The 26,684-nt window shown below is 47.2% G+C and overlaps 1 protein-coding gene across 10 annotated transcripts in view; it reads right to left on the reverse strand.

Moving 5' to 3' along the window:
- Positions 1–89: 89 nt before the first annotated feature.
- Allc (allantoicase) overlaps positions 90–26,684 on the reverse strand; it is a 36,377-nt gene continuing 9,782 nt past the window's right edge. For 4 of the 10 annotated variants that reach the window (XM_076559908.1, XM_076559906.1, XM_076559905.1 and 1 more), the window contains 11 exons: positions 23,090–23,184; positions 20,182–20,232; positions 15,937–16,024; positions 14,155–14,280; positions 12,912–12,991; positions 12,062–12,194; positions 7,403–7,558; positions 6,937–7,010; positions 4,480–4,588; positions 1,718–1,842; positions 90–379 (listed from right to left, as the gene is read on the reverse strand). In XM_076559908.1, the coding sequence (XP_076416023.1) occupies positions 176–379; positions 1,718–1,842; positions 4,480–4,588; positions 6,937–7,010; positions 7,403–7,558; positions 12,062–12,194; positions 12,912–12,991; positions 14,155–14,280; positions 15,937–16,024; positions 20,182–20,232; positions 23,090–23,179 (1,236 nt within the window). In that variant the 5' untranslated portion in view covers positions 23,180–23,184 and the 3' untranslated portion in view covers positions 90–175. The remainder of the gene's footprint in view (positions 380–1,717; positions 1,843–4,479; positions 4,589–6,936; positions 7,011–7,402; positions 7,559–12,061; positions 12,195–12,911; positions 12,992–14,154; positions 14,281–15,936; positions 16,025–20,181; positions 20,233–23,089; positions 23,185–26,684) is intronic. The other 6 variants (XM_076559911.1, XM_076559910.1, XM_076559909.1 and 3 more) reach the window with 2 other exon arrangements.

The following is a 26,684-nucleotide window of genomic DNA, read 5'->3' on the forward strand; positions in this document are numbered from 1 at the left end:
AAAGTGCTTCTTCAGGAGGCTATCGGCCATTCCTAGCCATGGCCAGTTTTTAAGCTCCCAACTGGGTGGCAGCTGGAGACACAGACCCGTGGGTTGGGTGATCGCTTTATTGAACCACCAGGTGTTTGGAACACTGAGGACAGTGGGTGGACGATGACTACCGTGGATGCGCTGTTTAAAGATTTGCCCTGAAGCCCAGAGAGAACCTCAGCATGGGCTTCTCCCGGAGGGGCCGCAGCAAACAGATGGAACTGGGGTAGCCCTTGAGCCGAAGGCGGCTTATGCCCCCATCTGGGGTGATGGTGATTCTGGCATGCGTGATGACATCCTGGAGCTCCAGGGTCAGGCTGTCCAACAGATGATTTTGATTGGGAGATAGCTGGGGGGAAAAAAGCAGATGCTTTTTTGTAGGAGGATTGTGGATAACTCCCCCAGTGCGGTCCGTCGGGCCTGGCCTTAGGGGGCTTTAAGAAAAGTTTCTCAGTAATAATTCGGTCTACCAGAAGTCTGCTAGTGGGGTAAGGCCACCCATGTGACAATGGTGTGCATGTTCAAGTGTCATGGTATTTCTTCATAAGTCGATGAACTAATCAAATGAAGGAGGAGGTCATCTGGTGTCTTCAGGGTGACATGGAGCCTCATCACACCCATGGTGACCACTTCCCTGATCCGAGACACTCTAGTACATCCCAGGGTGTCCATCCCACAGATGGGCACAGGATGACAACTTGTGTGCTGGGCACCCTTCAGATATGTTAAATGTACTACAGGAAACTTTGTGTATGCGTTCTTGGCACATGATGTGTGCTGGGCACCCTTCAGATAAGTTAAATGTACTATAGGAACACATGCCTGTGTGTGCATTCTTAGCACATGATGGGTTTTTGTTTTAACAAAATTTTGATTATTAGGCATGCAAAAGTCACAGAGTCCATCCTCCTCTGTGGGAACATAGGTGTGCCTTTCCATAGTACATTCATTTCACTGTTAAACTGAGCAAAGACTTCTAGGGAAGTGAATTTGAAGAGCTATAATCCTGGCTGCTCGGGAGGTAGAGGCGGGATGATTACAAATTCAAGGCTGGCCTGCAAAACTCATCAAGACTCTGTCTCTAAAAGTAAAAAAAGAGACTAGGGGTGGAGCTCAGTGGTAGAGAGGTGTGTAGGGGCGGAGCTCAGTGGTAGGGAGGTGTGTAGGGGTGGAGCTCTGTGGTAGGGAGGTGTGTAGGGGTGGAGCTCAGTGGTAGGGAGGTGTGTAGAGGTGGAGCCCAGTGGTAGGGAGGTGTGTAGGGGTGGAGCTCAGTGGTAGGGAGGTGTGTAGGGGTGGAGCTCAGTGGTAGGGAGGTGTGTAGAGGTGGAGCCCAGTGGTAGGGAGGTGTGTAGGGGCGGAGCTCAGTGGTAGGGAGGTGTGTAGGGGTGGAGCTCTGTGGTAGGGAGGTGTGTAGGGGTGGAGCCCAGTGGTAGGGAGGTGTATAGAGGTGGACCCAGTGGTAGGGAGGTATGTAGGGGTGAGCTTAGTGGTAGGGAGGTGTGTGGGGGTGGAGCTCAGTGGTAGGGAGGTGTGTGGGGGTGGAGCCCAGTGGTAGGGAGGTGTGTAGGGGTGGAGCCCAGTGGTAGGGAGGTGTGTAGGGGTGGAGCTCAGTGATATGCGTAGCATGTACAAGATCCCAGGTTTCTCCAGAGACTGAGGGTCAGTCCTCACACTGCCCCCCACGAACCTTGGTGACCGGAAGCAGCGGCTTCCACTTGTGGGCAGGCAGATCCCACTTTTGCCTGATCATGTCTTCCTCTTCCTGTGTGGTCAGGATGCACCCATCCACTTTGCAGCTGTCGGGAGAATTGCCTGTTGGAACAAACAGAGACCTGGGAACGGTTTCCTTCAGCCTAGCTCAGCTTCTAGGGTACAGGTAATTTAATCAGATCAAAATCCAGAAACAGCTGGGAAGACAGCGCTGTGGTAGAACACTTGCCCAGCATGTATAAGGCCCTAGGTTCGTTTCCCAGCACCACAAAACAATAACAAAAATCAAGAACATGTGTGTCCCTCTTCATGCAGGGGGGAGGGGCTTGGGCCTGCCTAAACTTGGTATGCCAGACTTTGTTGACTCCCCAAGGGAGCCCTTACCCTCTCTGAGGAGTAGATGGGGGGAGATGGGGGAAGTGGAAGAAGGGGAGGGAGGGGGAAACTGTGGTTGACATGTAAAATGAATTAAAATTAATAAAATAAATAAATATTAATTAATTAATTTTTAAAAATCATAAACAAGCCAGAGTTCTTCCTAAGCAAAAAGTACAGTGTGGGAGAAAGGAAAGGATGGAGTTGGACTGCCTCGTGGCATCCAGGATCATGTGTGGTTCCCAGGAATGAGAAGCAGCCAGCCATGTATTAGTTGGATGCATTCATACCTTAAAAGTTGGGTGTACTTGCTAAGCATCACAGACTGCAAGCTGAATTGCTTGCTTACTGCTACGTAGCACCTCTGAGGTCATGATGGACCTGGGAACTACATGCCTTACATTGTCACTTCGTAATGTGACAAACCAAAGAAATCCTGGGGCTGGAGAGGTGGCTCAGTAGTTAAAAGTGCTTCACAACTGCCTCTGTCTCCAGCTCCAGGGGATCTGACCCCCATGTAACCACCATGGTTCCCTGCACAGTCATGTCTACACATAAAAATAATAATAAATAAAGCTTTCAAGCGAAAAAACACAAAGAAGAGGAGGAGTTATAATTGTAGGCTACACTGATGGGTGATGAGCCCTAGTCAAACAATCTGTGCCCCAGGATTGCTAGGTGGTCTCCAGATGAAAGACTTGAGTCTCTCTTCTCTTTGCAACTTCATAGAATCATTGCCAAGCATCAGAGGCCCTAGGGGAAGGGTCACATGATCTTGTGAGGAGTCCTCCAAGATGGAGATTCAGAGCCCTGGCAGAAGTCCCTCACTGCCTACATGCCCTGTTAGTGTTCATCCCCTGGGAAAGCAGCCTTGTGTGGGGGTCACGTGTGAAGGCAGGGAGAACACAAGCAGAATATCAGAGCTGCCGTGTCTGTCCATGACATGTGCACGTGTGTGTGTGTGTGTGTATGTGTGTGTGTGTGTGTTTACTAACCTGTGCATCCGTGATTCAACAAAACATAACATTATATTATTGATACCAGGGGTATGGTCATACTCCCCCTCCCACTCCTGAGTCTCACCACAGTGTCCCCGAGAGATGACCAGGGTCCAGCAGCTTATTTTCACGACCTATTTGGAGCACCAGTTGACTTTGTTTTGTTAAAAGGCTTGTTGACTTTGACTAAACTCCATCATGAAAACAGTTTATCCCACACCTGTCATGAGGAGAACTATGAACTAAAGATGCTATTAAATGTCAAGCATACACAAAAGAGCCGGCATATCACCTGCCCCTCGGGATAAGCTTGTCAGTCTCGATGATCAGAGAGAGCAGAAATGCAATCTCTAATGAGGCCTTTCCACATGACACCAACCTCTGACCCCCATGCAACTGCATACACACACACACACACACACACACACACACACACACACACACACACAACCACTGGCTAAATAAATAAACTGCAGTCTGACAAAAGGGAGCCAAAACTATAAAAGTTTTTGAAAACACTTTTATACCCACTAAGGAACCTTACCCTAATTGTACTATCAAGTCTTCATATAATCAATATTAAAAAAAAATCAGAATTTGGAAGTCATTCAAAAAACCAACCACCCAAAATATGAATATAAACTGCTACCATCTGCTATATGGACAGCTAAACAATCATGAGATGCCCAACCCAATACTTTGATCATCTAACAGACACTTCCCTAGCCTCTTCGACTTTCTTTTTTTTTTTTTTTTTTTTTTTTTTTTTTTTTTTTTTTTTTGGTTTTTCGAGACAGGGTTTCTCTGTGTAGCTTTGCGCCTTTCCTGGAGCTCACTTGGTAGCCCAGGCTGGCCTCGAACTCACAGAGATCCGCCTGGCTCTGCCTCCCGAGTGCTGGGATTAAAGGCGTGCGCCACCACCGCCCGGCTCGACTTTCTTAATATAGTGGGCAACATATATAAGAAAGCAAGTACAGACTAACCTGGCTGCTGTCCAAATTCTTTTTACTGCTAGATCTGCATTTCTCACGTGCTCTTTGCACCTAAGGGAGCCTGCCTCACAGCAGCCTGGGCTCTCATGTGTGTCATGGGCCTGTCTCTTTAAGTCACTGGCTCACAGCCTGGAGAGTCAAGACAAGCTCTGTCCTCGAGCTAAAACCCTTCTTCCTTTCATGTCTTTCAACAAGATGACCTTCAGAGCCACCCAGCCAACTAGGGCTTCTCGAGAGACACTCGATGACAGAGTGACCCTCCTCAAAGCTGCATGGCTGAATGGGAAGGCCAAAGCCTCAGCCGACTCCCACTGCACCTGTGACCTGCTCGGCGGACACACCAGCTGTAAGGTTCAGTCTGCCTTGAGGCTTACCTTTAAAGTACTTCGTATCGATTTCAATTTGGGTGATGACTCCAGGGTGTGCCAATCGGAACACTGCCCACTCACAACCCGGGACCTGGAGAAGGCCGTTCTCATCATTCTGGAATTAAAAAGAAACAATGGATCATAAGCCAACTTGGACTCAAGGAAGCCAACCTGAACACCAGCAGGAAGAGTTGACATCTCGTCCCGTGCTTACTACAAACAAGCCAAGTGTGGTGGCTTGATACACATCTGTAATCTCATCACTTGGGTGAAAGAAGCAGAGGTTTGAGGCCAGCCTGGCTACCTGGGACCCAGTCAAAACACACACACACACACACACACACATACACACACACACACACACACACACACACACACACACACACACACACACACACACGATACAATTTCTATGCTGGTAATAAGTTCATGAAGAGTGCTCCAGACACAAAGATGCTGACCTACTTCAGCCTGTGGGTCCTCCAAACTTTGACCTTCCAAAGAAAGTACTCTCCTAGTTATCATCCTCTCTGATGATGATTGGCCTACAAACCTTGCTTCTCCAGAAGGAAGGGTCTATTTATATCTGGAAGGATGGCAGGAAGTCAGACCCCAGAGAGAGGAGCAGCTGTAAGTTTTCAATGGCAAAACAAATGTGGTTTGGGTTTGATTTGGTTGAGGTTTAATTAAACTGTTGACTTGGCTCTAACATCCTCTATGAGTCACAGGCTCACCTAGGCCATCTCACCCAGGGGAACATGGACCTTAAAAATTATTAAACCAGTGTTTCCTCCAGGCTTTCCAACAAATTCACTCTTGCATCATTAACCTGTAGATTCTGGGGGCCCAGCAAGACGGCTCAGCAGATACAGACACTTGCTACCAGGCCTGAGTTCAGTCCCCCAGATCTTCATGGTGGAGGGAGCAAGCCAATGCTGAGTTAATAAATTAAAATGAGAAAATAAACTTCAGATTCTTTTCTTTCTTTAGCAAATAAATAGAATAGTCAAGAAGATTTGACTAGAGCAGCCAACAAGGCACGTTTAGTCTTCTGGTAAAATTTAGTGTACTACTGCACTAGGTAGACTAGTGGAAATACAGCAGGAAATTTAGTGTACTACTGCACTAGGTAGACTAGTGGAAATACAGCAGGAAATTTGAAAAAATGTAAAAAAATAATAAAAACTTGGACCATGGATTACAAGGGTTTGTTGGTTTTGGTTTGTTTTGCTTTTGGATGTTCTGTCTGCTTGTGTTTTGAAACACATGGTCTTATGTAGCCCAGAATGGCCCTATTGTTGTGGTATATTATTTTAACTAGGCAAAAATATGTTACATTTTTTTATGCTGCAAAATATTACTTTGACCATGTAAAAGTGTGTTACTTTTGTTTATGATGCATTTGTTTAATGATATAAGGATGTGTGTTTAATTATGTAAAGATGTATTGCATTTGTTTCACCTTGCCTGCCTAAGGCACCTGATTAATAAAGAGCTGAATGGACCAATAACTAGGCCAAAGAAATGATAAGCAGAGCTAATGGGCAGAGTGAATAAAAAGGAGGAGAATCTAGGCTTGAGAGAGGAGGAGGAGAAGAGAACGAGGGAGATGATGCCCCAGGGCTAGAAGCCAGGCAGACACCAGACAGACAGACAGAGCGACTTCAGGAAAGTAAGAAAAGGTAAAAAGTCCGAGGCAAAAGGTAGATAAAGAGAAATAGATTGATTTAAGTTAAAAGAGCTAACCAGAAACATGCCTAAGCTTAGCCGAGCATTCAAAACTAATAATATGTCTCTGTCATGATTTGGGAGCTGGTTGATGGCCTAAAAGAAAAAGCATGGTACACCCTATGGCTTCCCTGGTTCTATTTCTGTTGCTATAACATTCTGACAGAGAGCGGTACAGGGGAAGAAGACAGAGTTTAGTGGGCTGACAATTCCAAGTCACCATCCAGCGTCTCAGGAAGTCAAGGCAGGAGCTCCATCAGGTAAGTCACATCACATCCATCCAGTCAAAAGCAGAGAGAAACGAGTGTAGCCATGCTGCCTGCTTGTCTAGTGTTCTCACCTTCTCTACTCTTACAGGACCCAGGCACCCAAACCAGGCAATGGTGCTGCCCACATGATCTAGGTCTTCCTACACCAATTAACAATCCCCCCAGTGACATGCCCACTGACATGCCCACTGGCCAATCTGGTCTAGATAATTCCTAAGACTCTCTTCCCAAGTGACTCTAGGTTGTATCAAGTTGACAGTTAAAATTAATGGCAAAAGTAACTAAGGATGGCTTTGAACTCCTGATCCTCCTGCCTCTACCTCCCCAGTGCTGGGATTATAGGCATGCACATCATACCCTAATGAAGGCTCCCTAACGAAGTGCAGTTTTCCTTGATGTAAAGTAAAAGAAGTGTTTTTAAACCTTTTCTAGGAAACCTCAAAACGACAGTTGTTGCTGGTCTTACTTCTAACACGGGGGGTCTGTCCAGCCTCCTCGCAGTTTCCCAGCCATCTGCCATGGACCTGGGCTTGCCAACACCTACAGGAAACAGCTGGGGTTAATGGAGGGACCTTTGATTTAATTTGAATGTGGGAATGGATTTGCTATCATTAAATTTCACATCCCATAATACCAAGTATCGCTACATAAATTCATTTCAATGGAGTTGATATTTCAGTGAATTCACAGCCATGGGGTTGACTGGTTTTTGTTTTTATTTTTGTTTTTTAACTTATAGCAGCTACTTAGGCCAAAATTAAGAAGGACCAAGGCTCTTACTGACCCATTCCACATCACAAAGGCATCTAGTGACCCCCATTCTCCAAGGGAGTCCCCACCCCAGCCCCGGGGCATCATTCTGGCCATGCCCAGCTTGCAATGCCAGCGCCCATGCTTGGACATGAAGGCTGGCTCCTGGGATGTCCTCTCACCTATCATATTATTTGGATGACCAAAGTGCGCATTACTAAATCCTACACAGATTCCCCCAAAAGCAATGGCCACAAGGTCTACAGGATCCTTGGCACCCGATGACGTCCAGTCCCTCTGTCCAGTACCGTACACTCGGAGGCGTGCGATGCCACCATCTGAGAAGGGAAGGTGTCTGTGTTAGCTGGGAGAAGCTGGTTTCTGCGGGATCGTGTTCCCTGGGGCCTGCCGGCCTTGGCCCACCTCCTTTCCTGCTAGTTTCATGACTCAGTAAGGCCTCTGCCCGGGGCCCTGCAGTTGACACTGCTTGGCACCTGAGCGACTTCTCAGGCCGCCAACACTACTTGTCATTCTTGGCCCTCGAGTGCCAGGGTTCCAAAAGTGTCTTCACTCATCTTCCGCACACGTCTCCCACCCATCCACTCGGCCCCTGTCTGACTCACCAGGCAAATGTTATCACGTCTGCCTCCTCCTTTACTCCACTGCTGTAATCATAGCCTGAAGTTACTTTTTTTGTTTTGTTTTCACGCTTTAAGCCTCTGCTAATATTGATGCCACAGACACAGAGTATAAAATCCCTGGAGGGCAGACCAGTTACAGAGTGTGTCACATCCATGCAGTTCCCAGTACGTGGTAGAACACCAGCTTCCTTATTAAACTGTGCCAGTAAAAATCAAAATCAACTGGACATTTGTCAGGATAGGTTCAGGGGCAGGAGAGGTGGTTTGGCCGTTGAGAGCACTTGATGTTCTCACAGGGGACAGGAGTTCAGTTCCCAGCATTCACACTGAGCGACTCACATCCACCTACCTGTAACCAGCTCCAGAGGATCCAACGCCCTCTTCTGGCCTCTGTGGGTACTTGCCCGTACACACACACACACACACACACACACACACACACACACACACACACAGAGAGAACTCTTTTTTTTTAATATTTGGCATCAGAAGCCAGCACCACAGACTCCAACACCAACTCACACCACACTGCCCTGCAATGCATCTAAGACACAAGATGATGATCCTCTGAAAACCTGCTTGCTGCCGAGAGGCACAGCCTGACATGAGACAAGCATGGAAGCAAACGGCCGCTCGGATCCACTCACAGCCCCTGAGCATCACAAACGAGCCTTCGTCTGGATGTGGCTTTCTGGAGAGCAGCAGCCAAGCAGTTTTTGCAAAGAAGTTCCTATCATGTAACTAAACACTGAATCTGAGCCCCATGTGTTTTGACATTGGAAAAGAACTGGTGCCCAATGTAGAGCCACAGGACTTTAATTCCAGTCCTCAGGAGACTGAGGCAGGTGGATCTCTGGGTTTGAGGTCATCCAGGTCTACAAAATGGGTTCCAGGATAGCCAGGGTTACAGAGAAACGCTCTCAAAATCCTCCCCCCACCAAAAAAAACAAGAAAAGAAAAAAAGATGAAATTGAGTATTCTGAAAATATTCTGATAACGAGTGAATATCTTTGTTTTCAGCCTATTAAACCAGATTTTGAGGTCATGAAATCTTAGAAAAGCAAGAGGGAGAACAAGATGGAGACTCTGCTGCTCTGGCACCCAGATGCGGTGCTTCACTTCAGCAGTAAGATATCTACCTCTCAGATATAAAGCCAGTTTTATCCTTTAAAAGTAAGGTTTCTCTTTACAGAGTTAATATCCAGCCACACCTTTGAAATGATGAAGCATCTCAAAACTGCCTCTTCATCCACTGTGACTCAGTGACAATGTCCTGATATGTTACTATTCCTGTCCCTTTCAAAACTGTATCCCAGGTAGAACCGTCACCAAACAGTAGGGATTGGGCAAACAGGCAGGAGAAATCTCACAGGCAATGTCCACCCCTCACCTTCAACCAGGCAGTAGATAATGGCCAACCCTCTGGATCCAAGCAAGCAAGGCAGGAATTGCCCTGTGAAATGTCTGAGACATTCCTTCGGCTCTTAAGTGTCATGTAAGCTTGATTAAACACATGAAGTTGCTGTTTTGGCATGCCAAAAATAGAAATTTCCTGGGACTGGCAGAATAGCTCAGCAGGTGAAGGTGATTGCTGCCAAGCATAAGGGAGGACCTGAGTTCAATCCCTAGAGCCCACGTGATGGAGAGAAGCAACTCAAGTTGTTTTCTGACTACCACACTTATGTCAGACACCATGCACATGCATATACACAATCACAGTTTTTTAATTATTTTTTTAAGCATCATTCTGTCAGAATCACCATACCTGACCTCAAATTACGCTACAGAGCCACAGTAAGAAAAACTGTGGCATTGGCACAAAGCAGATGTGCAGGCCAGTGGAATAGAAGGCCTGGAAGTAGATCCAGTTGTAACCACTTGATTTTGACAAAATTTCAAAAGCAAGCAATGTTAAAAAAAAATAATAACATACATCCTCTTTAAGAAATGGAGCTGGAAACCCTAGATATCCACGTGTAGAAAAATGAAATTATCTCCATATCTCTCACCTTGCACAAAAATCAATTCTAAATGGATCAAAGACATCAGTGTAAGACCTGAAACTATTAGAGGAGGGTATTTCACGAAATGGGCATAGGCATGGAATTCTGAAAGAGCTCCATTAACACAAGATATAACCTCTAGAACTGACCAATGGAATCGCATTTTTAAAAGCTTCTGCATAACCAGAAAGAAGATACAGTCTACAGACAGGGGGGAACATCAACCATACATCAGACAGGGGATCAATGTCTAGAATATACAAGGAAAATATGGATGAATAAAACCAAACTATCCGGTCAGAAAACAGGCTGAACTGAAGAGATGACGTTTAATATCTGAAGTGTTTATCATCCTCAGCTATCAGAGGAATGCAGATTAAGAAGCCTTTGAGATTCCAGCTTACCCCCATTTAGATTGTCTCTCATCAAGAAAACAAATGATTGACAGAGACGGTTTTCCAAAGAAAATATACCCATGGCCAATACACATGCAAAAAGTTACTATCATTGGTGTCCAAGGAAATGCAAATCAAAACAGAAAGACAGTATTTCACACCCACCAGGTGACTATGACAAATAAGATGCCTGGCACTGGAGGGAACTGAAGGACTGAAGGAGTCAAAACCCTCATGCATGGCTCCCATTTGAGAAATATCTAGAACTTCTCAAATCCTCAAGCACAGAGTTACCATATGACCCAAAAATGTCGATCTTAAGTATATACTAAAAACAGATGGAAACACACACACACACACACACACACACACACCCCACATATTTGAGATGGAGAAATGATTCAGTGGCTAAGAGGACTGGCTGCTCTTCCAGAGGACCTGGATTCGATCCCCAGCACCCATATAGTGACCCACACCCATCTGTAACTCCAGTTCCAGAGGATCTGATGCTTTTGTCTGTCCTCCCTAGGCACACAAGACATACAAGTAGGCAAAACACTCACATACATAAAATATTTTAAAATTCTGTAAGTGAACATTCATAACATTGTTCATTATATCCAGCAGGTAGAAACAAATGACTACCAACTAATAAACAGATATATAAATGTGCTCTAACCGTAAAATAGAATGTCATTTGGCACAAGAGGAATGAAGCACCCCTGCCTGGCACAACCAAGAGGATTCTTGAAAGCATCATGCCAAGTAAAAGAAGCCAGAGGAGCAAATGACCAGTAAAACACGATTCTGTTCCTTTGGGGTGTAAAATAGTCAAATCTCTGAACACAAAGAAAGTGTATATTGATGGGTAGGGTTAGGGAAGGTGAGGGGCAATTGCTGGAGAAATGGAACCCGGAGCCTTGTGTGTGCTAGCCAAGTATTCTGCCACTGGGCTATGAGTGCAGCCTCAAGAGCTGCGTTTCTTTCAGAGCTAATAAAAAGTCCTGGCTTTAACTGTGCTGCCTGTATCTGTGTTTATACTTCAACTGTAGACTTCAAATGGGCGAATCCTATGTTATTGTGACATACTGCTCTAAAGCTCCCACATAAGAAAAAATAAAATAGGGGCTGGGGAAATGGATCAGCGATTATGAGCACTTGCTGCTCTTCCAGAGGACCAGAGTTCAGTTCCCAGCACTCACAACTGCCTGGAACTCCACCTCCAAGGGATCTGACCCCTTCTGAACTCTTCAGGCACCTGTACTCACACACATATGTGCACACAGAGATACACACACCTGCACATAAGTAAAAAAAATTAAAATAGAATAATGTGTGTATACTCCCTCAACTTTTAACATACTTGTGAAATGAAAGGCAGGGGACATGAAATTCCAGCACAGCTCAGTCCCAGCACACCTTAACTTGACATCTTTTGTTTGTTTGTTTGCTTGCTTGCTTGCTTGTTTGTTTAGACAGAGTTTCTCTGTGTAGCTCTGGCTGTTCTGGATCTCCCACTGTAGTCCAGGCTGGCCTCGAACTCACAGAGATCCACCTGCCTCTGCCTCCCAAGTGCTGGGATTAAAGGCGTGCGCCACCACCGCCTGACTAAACTGATCCATTTTCATTAACTAACCATTGGTGAGTAGAGTGTCAGTTTCTTGATACACAAGACAAATCATAATCCTAAAATATACCAAGTTCAAATTACCAGGAAAAGATGGCTTATTTTTGTATTTCATAAACATGACAACACAAGATAAAAAGGCCACATGCCCATCAAAGATTCCTGTCACACGTACCTGGGAAGATGTTGAGTCTTATGTGAGTCCATCTCTGCTGGGAATTGACCAAAAAATAGTTGTGGCCGGAGTCAGGGTCCCCTGGCTTAAGCTCTGACATGGGAACCAGGTACTCCCAGGAGTCCGATTTTAGCTAATAATAAATACAGAAACATCAGCACTGGTTCTTGAGAACAATGCACTCTTATCCTATGCAAGGACCAGGAGAGGAGATTAGGACAGTTGCTGACTGAACCGTGTTAATAATAATAAACTCTGGGTTGGGGATCTTTTTCCCCACACTGATAACAATTAGGTGATGGTGACGGGAGCTCGTAAATGTACAAGCTTTCAAATGCCTTTTTCTCCATTCTGAAAAGAAACCAGAGTGGCGATGTGGGCATTCAACTAACACCCAGGACTTCGAGGCTGAGGAGAGGGCAGGCTGAGCCCTTCTCAGAAAGCTGGCTCACTCGCTGCTCCCCGTTCGCCACAGATCAACACGTCTGTAACAGCACAAATTAATTACTAGACAAACAACACAATAAGAAGGTGCCAAGCACAAACCCCACGTGTTTATCTAAGTTCATCAAAAGTTACTTGGTCCGACCATGATGGGAGGTGAATGTGGAGGGTTTCCCCAGCAGGGTCAGCAGCAATATACAGCCACATGCAGTGCCTGCTACCCTTCAAGGCTGTGGACAGCCAGGCCGCTCTCCCACACAGAGGGGAATGAACACAGAGGGAACCTCTGTGCTGCCACACCTTGGAGGTACAAGAGGCCCAGGATGCCTGGCGGTACATCCCAGGCATCGCCTCACACAGCCAGGCCTTCGGCAGTCTCTTCCCAGCCCGGCACACAGAACTTTACCTCGCTAATGACTCCAAACTCCTCAGGCGTCGCTGCAGCGCCTGTCTTGACTCCTCTTGGTGGGATGTCTGGCACTCTTTCTGAAATCAAAACAACCACACAGCATCAGGGTTGGGAAGCAAAGAGGACACACTCTCTCTCAGGAGGTTATGTGGCGGTTTTCTTCTGCCCAACGGCCCTAAAGACATTCTTGCTTTGGACACAGAATCACAGGTTCGAGGCTAGCAGGCCAACTGGCGTGTTCCTCACTGCGCAGTTTGCTAACTCATTTCAGAGGACAGTAGAATACACTGGTACCACACTGGCTCATCATTTCAACTTAGGCCAGATTCCATAGATCGATAACGTCTTTGAGTTTAGAATACGGCAAAGTTAGTCCCAGAAGAAGCTCTGCCTTCCCCTGGCATCTGCCTCAGACTCCGCATCCACAGACAGTCAAAGCAGATCTCACATGAGTCCCATCTCTCAGACCATCATTAACTTCCCAGGAGGCTGGTCACCTAAGGACAGTAGGGCCTGCTCACCTGTGCGGAGCCTGGCGTGGTACTGTGCACACAGCACTTTTTTAGTATCAGTGTCTCCAGTAACACGGTTAATTCTCCCTAAAAATGTGTGTGTGCACACACGTGACCATGTAGTAACTAATTCAGTTGTCAATGACAGATCATGCAAGTAAACTATGAAACCTGCATAAGCCACAATATCCAGTGTTCCCGGAGGTAGAAAGGGGCCCGGCCTAAGAACCCCGGAGCTGCTGCACCGTGGAGACCCTTCTGGAGCTGGAAGTGGCCTGGAGCTACTCCTCTGCAGTTACCTTAGTCTTGGCTCCACCCATCTGACCCTCTGAGGCACAGCTCACTGCTCCCACCCTCCCCAGACACCAGCTCAGCAAATGCTACACACACACACACACACACACACACACACACACACACACACACGAGAGAGAGAGAGAGAGAGAGAGAGAGAGAGAGAGAGAGAGAGAGAGAGAGAGAGAGAGAGAGAACACAAAAACCCGAGCTCTGTGGGGAATGACCGTCACCACATGGGACCAGCAAATGTAGTTAAGCCAAACATCAAAGACCTCAGGGCAGCCCATCATGACCTACTTCGTAGGCTCCATGGAAGCCCCACAACTTCAGAACACTGGCACATTTGCTTCTTACAGAAAAATTAGCACCCAGCGGAGTCGGAGGTGCCTGCGGTCCCACGCTCCTCCCTGGAGACAGTGGCTCCTACGTACCTTCACTCAAGTTTGCGGCTTGAATTGACATGCGAGGGGCATAGCTCCCTGAGAAGTAAGAAATGTCCACATCGATGCCACGGATAATGCCCTGTACCCCCAGCTGGATGACACACCAGTCATGACCTGTACAACAGGACCACAAGAATGCCCAGGATGTGTAAGACGAATTACTAAACGGTCTTATTAAGAACAAAAACAAAACCCAGAGCCGGATATTGGGGTAAAAACTGAGAGATCAGAGGAATAGGACAAGCCACAGCCAACCTCGCTTTACCAACTCCTCAGCTGCCAAAGAGACCTACTTCCTGTCTACCCACACCTATGCCTTTCTGTGCCCTGCCATCTCACTTCCTCCCTCTGCCCAGCTACATCACTTCCTGTCTGTCTGTACAGATCTCCAGACCTCTATGGTTAACTAGTGCTGGGATTAAAGGCATATGTCACCACACCTGGCTCTGTTCCCAGTGTGGCCTTGAACTCACAGAGATCCAGATGGATCTCTGCCTCCCAAATGCTAGGATTAAAGGCGTGTGCTACCACTGCCTGACTTCTATGTTTAATATGGTGACTGGCTTTTTCCTCTGACCTTCAGATAAGCTTTATTAGGGTGCACAATATATTGGGGAACACAATTTATCACCACAATGATGTTCCAAGGGGGAGTGCAAGAGTACCCATGAGGTCCCATGGGAGATGAGGAGAGCACCCTTGAAGTTCCACAGGGGAAATGACAGAAGCTATGAGGCCCCATCATCTTCCACCACAGAAGCACATGTTCAAGGTGATTCTCATAATGTGGCCACCAAGGATCACCAGGACCCATAGGGTCCTCAATTCTAATCAAACCAGAAAATGCACAGGCCTTGGATTTAGAGATGTCAACTTGATTTCTAAGCCCATCCTTTCCCATTATTATGCTGGACAAATCACAGGATCTCTATGAGGCTCATTTCTTTAACTCTAAGTCAGGGAAAAAGACATTAACTTCTGAAAGCTTCAGTGGGGTCATTGAAGTGTAGGACCCCCGAGCCTGGCTCTTCTGCAAACTTACTCTCTACTATTTTAGAGTTCCATACAGCCTCCATTCCACCCAATCCCCCAGTGTGCCTACATGTACCTACCAAGCCTTCAGGACACTGGTTTTACAGCAGACCACCACTCCAGATTCTCATGTAGTTCAGGTTTAAACTGGCTATAGATCCAAGAATGAATTACCTTGAGCTCCTGATCTTCTTGCCTTCACCTCCAGGGCTGGGATTATAGGCATGCCCCCACCACACCTGGTTTAAATGGTGCTAGGGGTCAAACCCAGAGCTTCCTGAATGCTAGGTGTGGTGGTTTGAATGGAAAGTGTCTCCCATAGGCTCAGGCATTACAACACTTGGACCCCAATTGACAGTGATATTTGGGGAGGCACAGGAAGTGGGACCTTGCTAGAGAAACACGTCACTGGAGAGGGGCTTTGAGGGCTTGAAGCTACTTCCATTTCACTGTCTCTGCTTTGTGCGTGCTGTTAAAGATGTGACCTCTCGGCTTCCTCTCCTGCCACTCCATGCCTCTTGCTGTCATGACTTCCCACAACGATGGACTCTAGCCCTCTGAAACTGTAAGCCCAAATAAGCTCTTTTGTCTACCCATTGCCTTGGTCACATTATTTTATGACAGTAGTTAAAAAACAACTAATACACTAGGCAAGCCACCATCTCTAAACTTCACAGTGTAGGATGAGCATTCACAGTCACACACACACACACACACACACACACACACACACCTTACCTGGAATCCGCTTCCGCCTGGTCTCCCATCCATCCATCCATTTCCCAAACTGGGTATATTCATGTTCCTTAAAACTCGGACTACTGCTCTAAAAAAGATGGACAGGAGATCATTAATATTCATGAAGAGCTTGGGTCATCAGCCTGTCAGGTGACGTTGCAAAGAGACAAGGACTCACTGGAAGAATCTGCCCCACCTTCATGCCCAGCTCTACCACCCAGACCAAGAGGTGCCTCCATATTCTGTACCATCTGAGAGTAGAACTCTTGTCTGTGATCCTCAGTCCACAGAGTGAACCCCTATCAGCCACAGAGGAGACCACACGCGGGCGCCAGGAATGCTTCCCCCTCTGCTGTGTCTAGGTGGGCACTGAGCAAAATGGGATCAGGGCAGTCACACTTCCGAAGCAATGACAGAGACCGTGATCGGAGAGCCCACTGGAAGCTTGTGGTCAGGATAGACACTGAAGGTCTTATGCCGTAGGTGTGTGCCACCACTTGTGGGAAAGAAAGGATTCCTGGTGGCAGCGAAGCCAGCTCAGGCTCTTAAAGTGAACCATTGAGAAATCTGCTTCACCCTTGAGGACCAGGGTGACTGCAGAGCCTCAGTGGAGTGTGGTGACATTGAAATGATTCATGGGCAACCTCTCACGGAGCAGTTCATGAGCTCCCAGCCTGGGCCTGTGGGGTAGACTCACCCCCATACCTCGATTTCCTTCATGGGTCAAAGGCAGGTGATTGTTGTGGGATGGTCTTTCTGTACACTGCGAATATGTGTTGCTACCATTGGTTAATAAAGAAGCTGCCTTGGCCTATGGCAAGACAGGTTAGAGCCAGGCAGGAAATCCAAACAAAGATACAGGGAGAAGAAAGGCAGAGTCGGGGGTGTGAGTCTCCAGAGGAGGAAGATGTAACAGAACACAGGTAAAGCCACGAGATGAATGGCGATAGATAGATTAATAGAAGTGGGTTAATTTAAGATGTAAGAGCCAGCTAGTAACAAGCCTGAGCCATAGTCCAAACAGTTTGTAATTAATATTAAGCCTCTGAGTGATGATTTTATAAGCTGAACAGAGAAAAGGCTCCAGCTGAAGGTGATATTTCCCAACAAAGACCATCATGGACATGGAGACATGCCAGGCTACGTAAGAAGTGCCCGTGCTTAAAAATGTATAGATTCTGGCAACATGTTTATTAACTTTATTAACAGATTGAGCATCCTTGATCTAATCATCTAAAATATTCCAAAGTCCTCACACTCCAGGTTGATAGGAGGAAAAAGTACTTACTGTGTAGAAAGGGTGACAATTAACATATTTGAAAAAAGACCCTAGGCTGGCCCTGGGGCTTTCTCACAGTCCAGAGCCTGCTCTACAATGAAGGATGTGACCCACTGAAATGTGCATGGACAGGGGAAAGGGACAGTATCAGCCACACAGCAGTGAAGAGGAGGGCCTGGGTCTGCAAGGACCATGAGAAAAGTTGTCATTGAAAAGAGTCCAGTTCCAGAACGTCAGGTACTTAAGACATGTAAACATTAAAAAATACAAAGTGTGTCATATACTTACAGCTACAATTGCTTTAAAGTATAGGATGCACCAGACTTTTCTGTTACGGACTGAATGTTCATGCCTCCAGATTCCTGTGTTGAAACCCCCAAACCATGAGATGGTCATGAGGATGTGGGGGCTTGGGAGTGACTTGGTCACAAGGGAAGAACACGTTACAGTTTGGATGTTAAACACTCCCAAAGGCCCAGGTGTAGTGGGTAGCCGGTCCAGCTTTGACCTGGAAATACCACCCCTTTTGAGGCTTTGGTAACTGTCATGCCTACAAGGCGGAGCCGAGAGAGGACCCTGAAGACCAGGGATCCGGATGGGGGAGCTCTCTTGGTTCCTGGACCCTGGACGCTGGAGGCAGACCAAGCAGAGTTCTCCAGAGAACACCAGTGGACTGTACTTAACCTTTCCCAGACCCTGTAACCTCTCCCTTCACTTTAAGTTACCCCACAAAATAAACCTCCCTTTTGACTACGTGGAGTTGCCTTAATATTTTAACCAATACCCAGGTATTAAACAAAAGCTTAATCCTTGGCTTTGCACATTGTGAGGCAGTGGAACTCAGAGGTGGAGCCTAAAGGGTCTCCTGGAGGTGTTGGTGGAGGTACTGAGAATGTCCTGGCCCTTTCTCTTCCATCCCTAGGTTGCCCTCAGGTGAGCGGCCTCCACTGCTCACACCCTGGTGTTCTATGCTGCCACAGGCCCAGAGCAACAGGCCAATGAGCCATGGATGAGACCTCTGAAGCCACGAGGCAAAAATAAGCTTCCCTCTTTAAAAGCTGATTCCTCTCTGGTACTTGGTACAGAGTGGGAAGCTCACTGGCCGAATCCCTCACGATGGGACTGGACCCTGTAAGAAGAAATGAGCATCTGTTCTGTGCCTTGCACCTGTAAGAACACAATGAGGAACAGCCACGTGAAGTGATTCTACCAGCCTGGGTATTGGGCGTCCAGCCTCCAAGTTGTGGGAACACGTATTTGCTGTGTAAGTCTCGTGTGTGTGTGTGTGTGTGTGTGTGTGTGTGTGTGTGTGTGTGTGTGTGTGTAACAATGATGGACACCACCGCTCAGTGTGTCCACTCTACCAAAGGAGAGTATGGAGTGGGCTGCAACTCCCATAGTGTATGTCTGGAAGAGCCACACTCCTGATCTAACTCCCTGGTGGTTTCCATTTAGGCTGATTTTTCTCCTGCTCCAAATACCAGAATGAATATTTTCTGTGTCTGTTTGCCTGGGGTACAAACAGCACAGATCTGAGTGAGTTAGGTCAGGGTGGACACACTGAACTCTCTCAGAGAGGAGAGCACATCATGAGATGCTACAACTCTGGCATTTGCTCGCCTGTGACATGAACTCTCTGGCTCTCATTTTATTTGCATTTTCTCCTGAGTAAAAATTCAGGTGATACACGGACCGTGCCTTCAGAGATAAGTGAGTCAACTTGCACTGAGCGCAGCCAGGTCCTGCTCTGACACACCGGCAATCTCTAGGGACCTCTGACCAAGGCTGCAGGGGCCATGCCATCACACCCACTGACCATGTACCCCTGGGTTTCCCTCCTCACACCTAAGAGTCCTCATGCCTACATGGGTGATGAGACAGCGGGGTTCTCAGCACTGTGGGTTCTCTGTATTTATCTACTTTAGGGGCTGCCTTTGTGGGGAGGGGGAGTGCATTCGTGTGTGTGTGTGTGTGTGTGTGTGTGTGTGTGTGTGTGTGTGTGTGTGAGAGAGAGAGAGAGAGAGAGAGAGAGAGAGAGAGTCTATACACATGTGCTTATGCATGTCATGTCAAGTCTACAGATAGACACCTGTGTCTTCTTTAATTACTCCCCACTTGTCTTTTGAGGCAGGGTCTCTCCCACTGAACCTGGAGATCACCAATTAAATGGGACTGGCTGGCCAACAAGGCCCAAGGAGCCTCCTGTCTCCATGCTCCCAGGGCTGGGATTATAGGTGCATGCACCTCTGTAGCTGGTTTCTTTGTGCGTTCTGAGGATCCAAACTCAGGATCCTTACGCTCACACAGCAAGCACCTTATCCACTGAGCTGTCTCCCAAGCTCTATCTGTCCACAGTTCAGTTTCTATTTTTATTATTAATGGTGTGGGTGTGGGTGTGGATGTGGGTGTGGGGTGTGGGGTGTGTGTGTGTGTGTGTGTGTGTGTGTGTGTGTGTGTGTGTGTGTGTGTGTGTGTTAGAGGTGAGCCATGGTGTGTGTGTGGAGTCAACAAATAGTTTTCAAGAACTGGTTCTCTGGTTCTAGGGTTACATGGATTGAACTCAGGTCTTCAGGCCTATGAAGCAAGTACTTTATATGCTGAGTCATCTCCCAGCCCCACTGGCCCACTTTTTAACCAAGAATACCCTACCTATTGTACTTAAGCAGAAATTCCCCAAAATTCAAGATGCGTCTATTTTTCTCCAAGCCCAGGACATGGGATCCACATTAGTTAAGGGGCATACTCAGTGACCTTAGTTTTTCCCCCTCGGCAACCTGGCCCTCCCTTCCTCTCCTGGCTCCTCCTGGCTCTGTGTGTTCCCTGGGAGCTGGTGCTGAATCGGGTGCCTTTCCAGGGGTCTGATCCTTCCTGCCCAGTCCACACCACATGGCTTCTGCCCTGGATATGATGGCTGCAGAGCTTCAGCTACGCCAATCATTCACAACACAGGATGCCTGGCGCCATACCTTTATGAGGTTTTCTGCAGGGCCGAAAAAGTCATCTGTCGCAAATAAAACCTGGACAAAGAGAAGAAAGGAGTCAACCTACCACCCAGCTCTATCACTCTCGGGCATCTACCCCAAGGATGCTCAGTCATGCCACAAGGACATTTGCCCAACCATGTTCATAGCAGCTTTATTTGTAATAGGCAGCACCTGGAAACAACCCAGATGTCCCTCAACCGAAGAATGGATAAAGAAAATGTGGTACATTTACACAATGGAGTGTTACTCAGCTGTTAAAACAAGGACACCGGAAAATTTGAAGGCAAATAGATAGAACTAAAAAAAAAAAAAAAATCATCCTGAGTGAGGTAATCCAGACCGAGAAAGACAAACATGATATGTACTCATTCATTAGTAGATATAGCTATAAAATAAAAGATACCTATGCTACAATCTACAGAACCAGGCAGACTAGGTAATAAGGAGAGTTCGTGAGGAGACACCCAGATCTCCCTGGGAAAGAGAAACAGATTTTGAGAGTGGACTGAGGCCAGGTCAGGATGGGAACATGAGCAATCAGGTTGGGGGAAAGAGAGGGAGTGTTCTCAGGGGGACTGCTGGGGGGGGGGGGCTTTTCAGGGTCAGGCAGAAGCCTGGTACAGGGGAATCTCCCAGGAGTCTATGGGGAGGACCCCAGCTTAGACTCCTAGCAATAGCCGATAAGCAGCCTGGACTGGTCATCTCTTGTCACCAGAAGGGTGCCTGGCCTAATTGTCAACAGAGAGGTACCATCCAGTGACTGATGGAGGCAGATGCAGAGACCACAGCCAGACATTAGGTGGTGTTCAGGAAGAGGAGAAGAGTGTAGAGCCAGAGGGGTCAAAGACACCCCGGGAAGGCTCACACAACCAACTAACCCGGTTCCCAGGGACTCACAGAGACGGAATCAACAACCAGGGAGTCTGCAGAAGACTGACCTAGTCACTCTGCATGTATGCGACAGTTGTGTCACTGGGCCCTCTGGTGGGATCCTAACAGCGGGAACAGGGGCTGTCTCCACCTTTTACTGGCTTTAACTCTTTTTACTCCCTGCTCCTCACACTGGGCTGCCTTCCCCAGCCTTAATACATAGGGAGGTGCTGAGTCTTACTGCAACTTGATATGCCATGTTTTATTGATGCTCATGGGAGACCTGCCCTTTGCTGGATGGAGATGGAAGAGAAGGGGATGGTGGTGGGGAGTAGGAGAGAATGGGGGGGCTTGGGAGGGGGATGGGGGGAGGCTGCGGCAGGATGTAAAATAAATAGATGAATAAAAAATTAAAATAAGACAAACAATCAAGATGGAATTACTGTAAGTTCATAAAACACACTTTATTCCCTCCTCTAGAGAAATGTTAGGGAATGCATTAAAAAGAATATGTGGAATTGCCTCAGGAAGAGACAGTGCAGTTCCCCTACAATGCTTTCAAAGCATTTGGGTCCCAAGCCTGCCTCCTCCTGAACCATTTCTTCCTACCCTTTTATTCTGAATCCCTTTTACAGTCTGAATGGGAATGGGAAAGTCTCACACCTGGAATGCAAATAAACCAGCTTCCTTCTCTCAGGCTTACGGCTCTTACAGATACAGACATAAAGTTCTTCAAGAATTTTGTACAATAAGCACGTTTTGATCAGATTCATCCTCCCTCCCCCAACCTTCCCAGACCTACCCGTTCCCTTCCCTACCCACCAAACCTGTCTGTCCTTTTTTTAGCCTTGAGGTTCTTTCACAAAGAGATCAATAGAGAGAAAACGGGGGAGATGGCCCGGTGGGTAAGAGCCCTTGCTGTACACGCATAGGACCTGCATTTAGATCCCAGCACATAAAAAAGCCAGGCCTGGCCACGCACATACACCTGCCACCCTGCACTGGAAGCAGGTGGAGACAGGAGGTTCACAGGGGGGGGACCCTGGCCATCGGCCCAGCAAAAGGAAAAACGGCAAGTTCCAGATTCAGTAAGAGACCTATCTCAAAGGAAATGAGGTAGAGAAGGATAGAGGAAGGGACCCAATTTCCTCCTCTGGCCTCTGCACACAGACGCATGTGCACACACATGTACAACACATGTGAAAGAAGGAGGGAAGGAGGAGAGAAAAAGGAAGGGAGGGAGGGAGGGAGGGAGGGAGGGAGAGAGAGAAGAAAGAAAAAGAAAAAGAAAAAGAAAAAGAAAGGAAGGAAGGAAGGAAGGAAGGAAGGAAGGAAGGAAGGAAGGAAGGAAGGAAGGAAGGAAGGAAGGAAAGAAGGAAGGAAAGAAGGAAGGGAGAAAAGAAAAAATTGGATGGGGAGAAAGGCTCAGTGGGTAAGAGCTCTTGCTGCACACGCATAAATACTGAGTTCAAATCCTCAGCAATGTAAAAAGCCATGTGTGGCCCATATGGATCTACAACCTGGTGCTGGGTGTGCAGAGACAGGAGGATCTCTGTGGCTCACTGACTGCCAGAATATCTGGAAAATGGCAAGCTCCAGGTTCAGCGGGAGAGCCTGTCTCAAAGGATTAAGGTGGAGAGTGACAGGACACCTGGCATCATCCTCTGCTCTCTGCATATGTACATTAACACATGTGCATTATGTACACATGCACATGCATTATGTACACACACATGCATTATATACACACCATACACACACATGCAATATGTACACATGCACATGCATTATGTACACACACACCACACACACACTTGCATTATATACACGTACATACTGCTTCCCTAGCTCAAAGTTGCCTGGGATTCAGTTCAGCTCTTCAGAACTCTGCCAGGCCTGGGCCTCTCAATGGCCCTTTACTTCAGCCTGACTCTAATTTACTTCAGGTCAGAGCAACCTGAGTGGGCCCCTCAGTGCTTAAACCTAACATCAACTTCCTGCCCTTGAGAACCCTGCTTACCTTTCCTCCCACGCACTCAGAGGCCATGTCAATCAGCTGGGTGAAGTCCAGAAATCTGGTCAGTTTTCCTTCCTTTGGAGTATCAGCCATGCTTCCTGGAAGTGAGAAAGGTAGGATCAGTCAGGACTGAGCTACATGAGTAAGGAGGCCTCTGAAACCATGCCTGGAGGCTGTCCATCCGAGGAGAGGCAGTGAAGGACTGAACTATTTATCACCGTGGTGAGACCTCAGCAACCAAAACAGACAGGAAGTGAGAGACAAGCAAAAATATGCCACCGCTTAACACACAGATAGATCCCAATCACAGCCACACAAGGCTAGGTTGTGTCTTAATTACTGTCATGGTTACTGTTCTAGTTCTGTGAAGAGACACTATGACCAACATAACTCTGGTAAAAGAAAATATTTAACTGGGGCTGGCCTACAGTTTCAGAGGTTTAGTCCACTATCATCATGGTGGAGAGCATGGCAGACATGGTGCTGGAGAAGGAGCTGAGAGTTCTAATCTGGAGCCACAGGCAGCAGGAAGAGAAAGACACTGGGCCTGGCTTGGGCTTTTGAAATCTCAAAACCCACCCCAAATGACACACTTCCTCCAACAAGGCCACACCTCCTAATCCTTCTCAGGTAGTGCCACTCTCGGTGAGCCTATGGGGGGGGCATTCTTATTCAAACCACTGCAGTTACCTAAAAGAGAAACATTGATTTTAAAAAGAACAATTCGCAGGGCTGGAGAGATGGCTCAGAGGTTAAAAGCACTGACTGCTCTTTCAGAGGTCCTGAGTTTAATTCCCAGCATCCACATGGTGGCTCACAACCATCTGTAGTGAGATCTGGTGCCCTCTTCTGGACTGCTGTAATACATGCTGTATACATAATAAATAAATAAATCTTTAAAAAAAAAAAAAAAAGAGTGCTGAGCGCTCTTCTAGAGGACCCGGATTTGATTCCCAGCATCCATAAGGCAGCTAACAACTGTCTATGATTCAAAGATCTGACACTCTCACACAGACATGCATGCAGGCAGGACACCAATGCACATAAAATAAAAATAAATTATTAAAAAAGAGTAATGTTTAAAAAAAAAAGACTTGTCTTTAAGTGCATTCTAATAATAACCCTAGAACTTCCAGGTGGCAGGCACAACATGAGACATGCCTACTGTGGGAGCCCTCCAGAGTCAGGCAGATGCTGCCCTAGTCAGACACCAGGCCACAGATACGATATAGGACTCATGTCATCAGGCAAACAAGGGGCAGAGAAATGGAGAGATGGAGAGATGGAGAGAGGGCCCAGAGCGGGCCAGGGCCTCCCTAGCCCTAAACTAAAAGTCTTTCTTCATGCTTCCACGTTCCTGCTCCTCGTGAGAACAGAGAAAACCACATAAAAATTAACATATTAGTGACTTTGTACCACGTGGCCACAATATAACACCTGACAGAAACAGTTTAAGATCTGGTTTGGCTCCGGGTTTCCCTCAAGGCAAGGCGCAGAGGCATGTGACAGAGGTTTATGGCATGATGGCTCAAGATGCACAGAGCTGTGACAGGAAGTGGAGAATAACCTAACCCCGAGGACCCTCCTCCAGTGTTCTACTTCCTCCAGCTGGGCTCCACCCCCCAAAGTCTCCAGAACCCCACAAAGTAACACCACCGTTGGGGACCAAGTGTTCAAAAAGCATGAGGCCATGGTGACATTTCACACTCAAAGTGCATCTAAGGCAGGGCGGCAGTGGCTCACGCCTTTGATCCCAGCACTCCGGAGGCAGAGCAGGCGGATTTCTGTGAGTTCGAGGCCAGTGTGGTCTACAGAGCGAGATCCAGGACAGGTACCAAAGCTATACAGAGAAAGCCTGTCTCGAAAAACCAAAAAAAAATTTTAAAAGTGCATCTAAGAACTTGGCCTGAATCAGTCACAGAATCCAAATGGATGAGAAGTCAACCTCTCCCTTAAAGTCACAAAAATATGATTACTATTGAGTAGCATTTTCTAGTGACAATACATATTTAAGAAATAGGCACTCCTAGAGTCTACACTGGGGAGCTAGAGAAAACACCCTGTGAGTGAAGTCCTTGCCGTGCAAACGTGAGGTCCTGAGTTCAATCCCTAGGACCCAAATGTAAGATGAATAAATTTAAAGTTGGGCATGGTGGTATGTGGGGCGTTTACCCACCACCCCCACAGCTTCCCAGAGTTTTCTTGAGTGCGATCAGCAGGAAATATTAGATAGAAGGATTTATAGTGGAGAATCTTGTGGAGATAAACAGATAGAAAATAAAGGATAGCCTCGAGAGGGCCTGGAACCTATTCCAACGGGCCCAGACTGTCTCTGGCCCAGGGTTTTTATAGAGACACCAAGGGGTGGAGCAAAAGACCTCCTCCCCCAGCACAGCCAAGTGCAGACCATCTCAGACACCTGCACTCAGGCCTGTGGTCCTGATCATCCTCTATTCGGAACTGCTGGGTAAAGCCACGAGGAACCCGAGAACGGGTTCCCACAGTGGTACAAGCTTATCCCAGCAGTGGAAAGGCAGAAAGAGATGGATCCCTGGGGCTCACCAACCAGCCAGCCCAGCAGAACCTGTGAGCTCCAGACCAATGAGAGATACTGTCTCATCATCATCATATAGTAATAATAATAATAATAGTAATAATAATAATGTGGATGGTGCGTGGAGATTGACGCCCAAGATCAACATGCACCCAAGCAATCAAGAGGCTGAGGCAGAAGGATAGCTGCAATTATAGTCGCCAGCTTGAGTGACATAATTAGTTCAGAGCCAACCTAGACTACAGCATGAGACGCCAAAGACAACCACCCCCCAAAAAAATATTGAGAAACCACCCAGAAACATCAGTGAACACTGCACAGCCCCGCACTCCGTGGCTAGTGCCCTCAGTAGACACACCCTTTCCAACCCTGGTCCCCAAGTCACAGGCAACACACAGGGTCAACACACAGCTCAACACAGAGATCAACACACCTTGTTATCCCAGCTGGATGGGTATACTTTCTGGATGCACGTCTCTGTGTATATATACTTGTGCATATGGACATGTGTGCATGTGTCTGCATGGATGTGTGTGTGCATGTGTATTTATGTGTATACCTGTGCATGTGTGCGTATGTGTACGTGTGTGTGTGTGTGTGTGTGCTTGTGTGCAAACACAGAAACATCTCAAAAGCCACCACAGAAATCCTCAAGGCTTTTGTGAGAATGTGTTTTAAATAGGCAGAAATAAACCGAGGAAAAAATTTCCTCTGTTCTTTCCACAATTTGTCATCTGCTCGCTCACCCCAGCTGAAAAGCTCTGCTCAAGATTGGGAGCTATAGAGAGCCCCTTACAGCCACTTCTGGGAAATACTTCGGCTCTCCATCATTCTCCTGGAAAAGCTCCCTTTGCAGTGGAAATCCTGCTACTCAGGCATGTTTAAAGATGTCACACAGACAGAAAGCAGAGTAGACAGGGACCTGGGGCGGTTCTGTTAGGAGAACTCATGCCTGGTGCACACAAAGCCTGGGTTCAACTCCCAGCACAACGTAAACCAAGCGGAGACAGGAGGATCAGGAGTTAGAGCTATCCTCTGCTACAT

The sequence above is a fragment of the Peromyscus maniculatus genome, chromosome 22, assembly GCF_049852395.1.
Source record: "Peromyscus maniculatus bairdii isolate BWxNUB_F1_BW_parent chromosome 22, HU_Pman_BW_mat_3.1, whole genome shotgun sequence".
Classification (NCBI taxonomy): domain Eukaryota; kingdom Metazoa; phylum Chordata; class Mammalia; order Rodentia; family Cricetidae; genus Peromyscus; species Peromyscus maniculatus.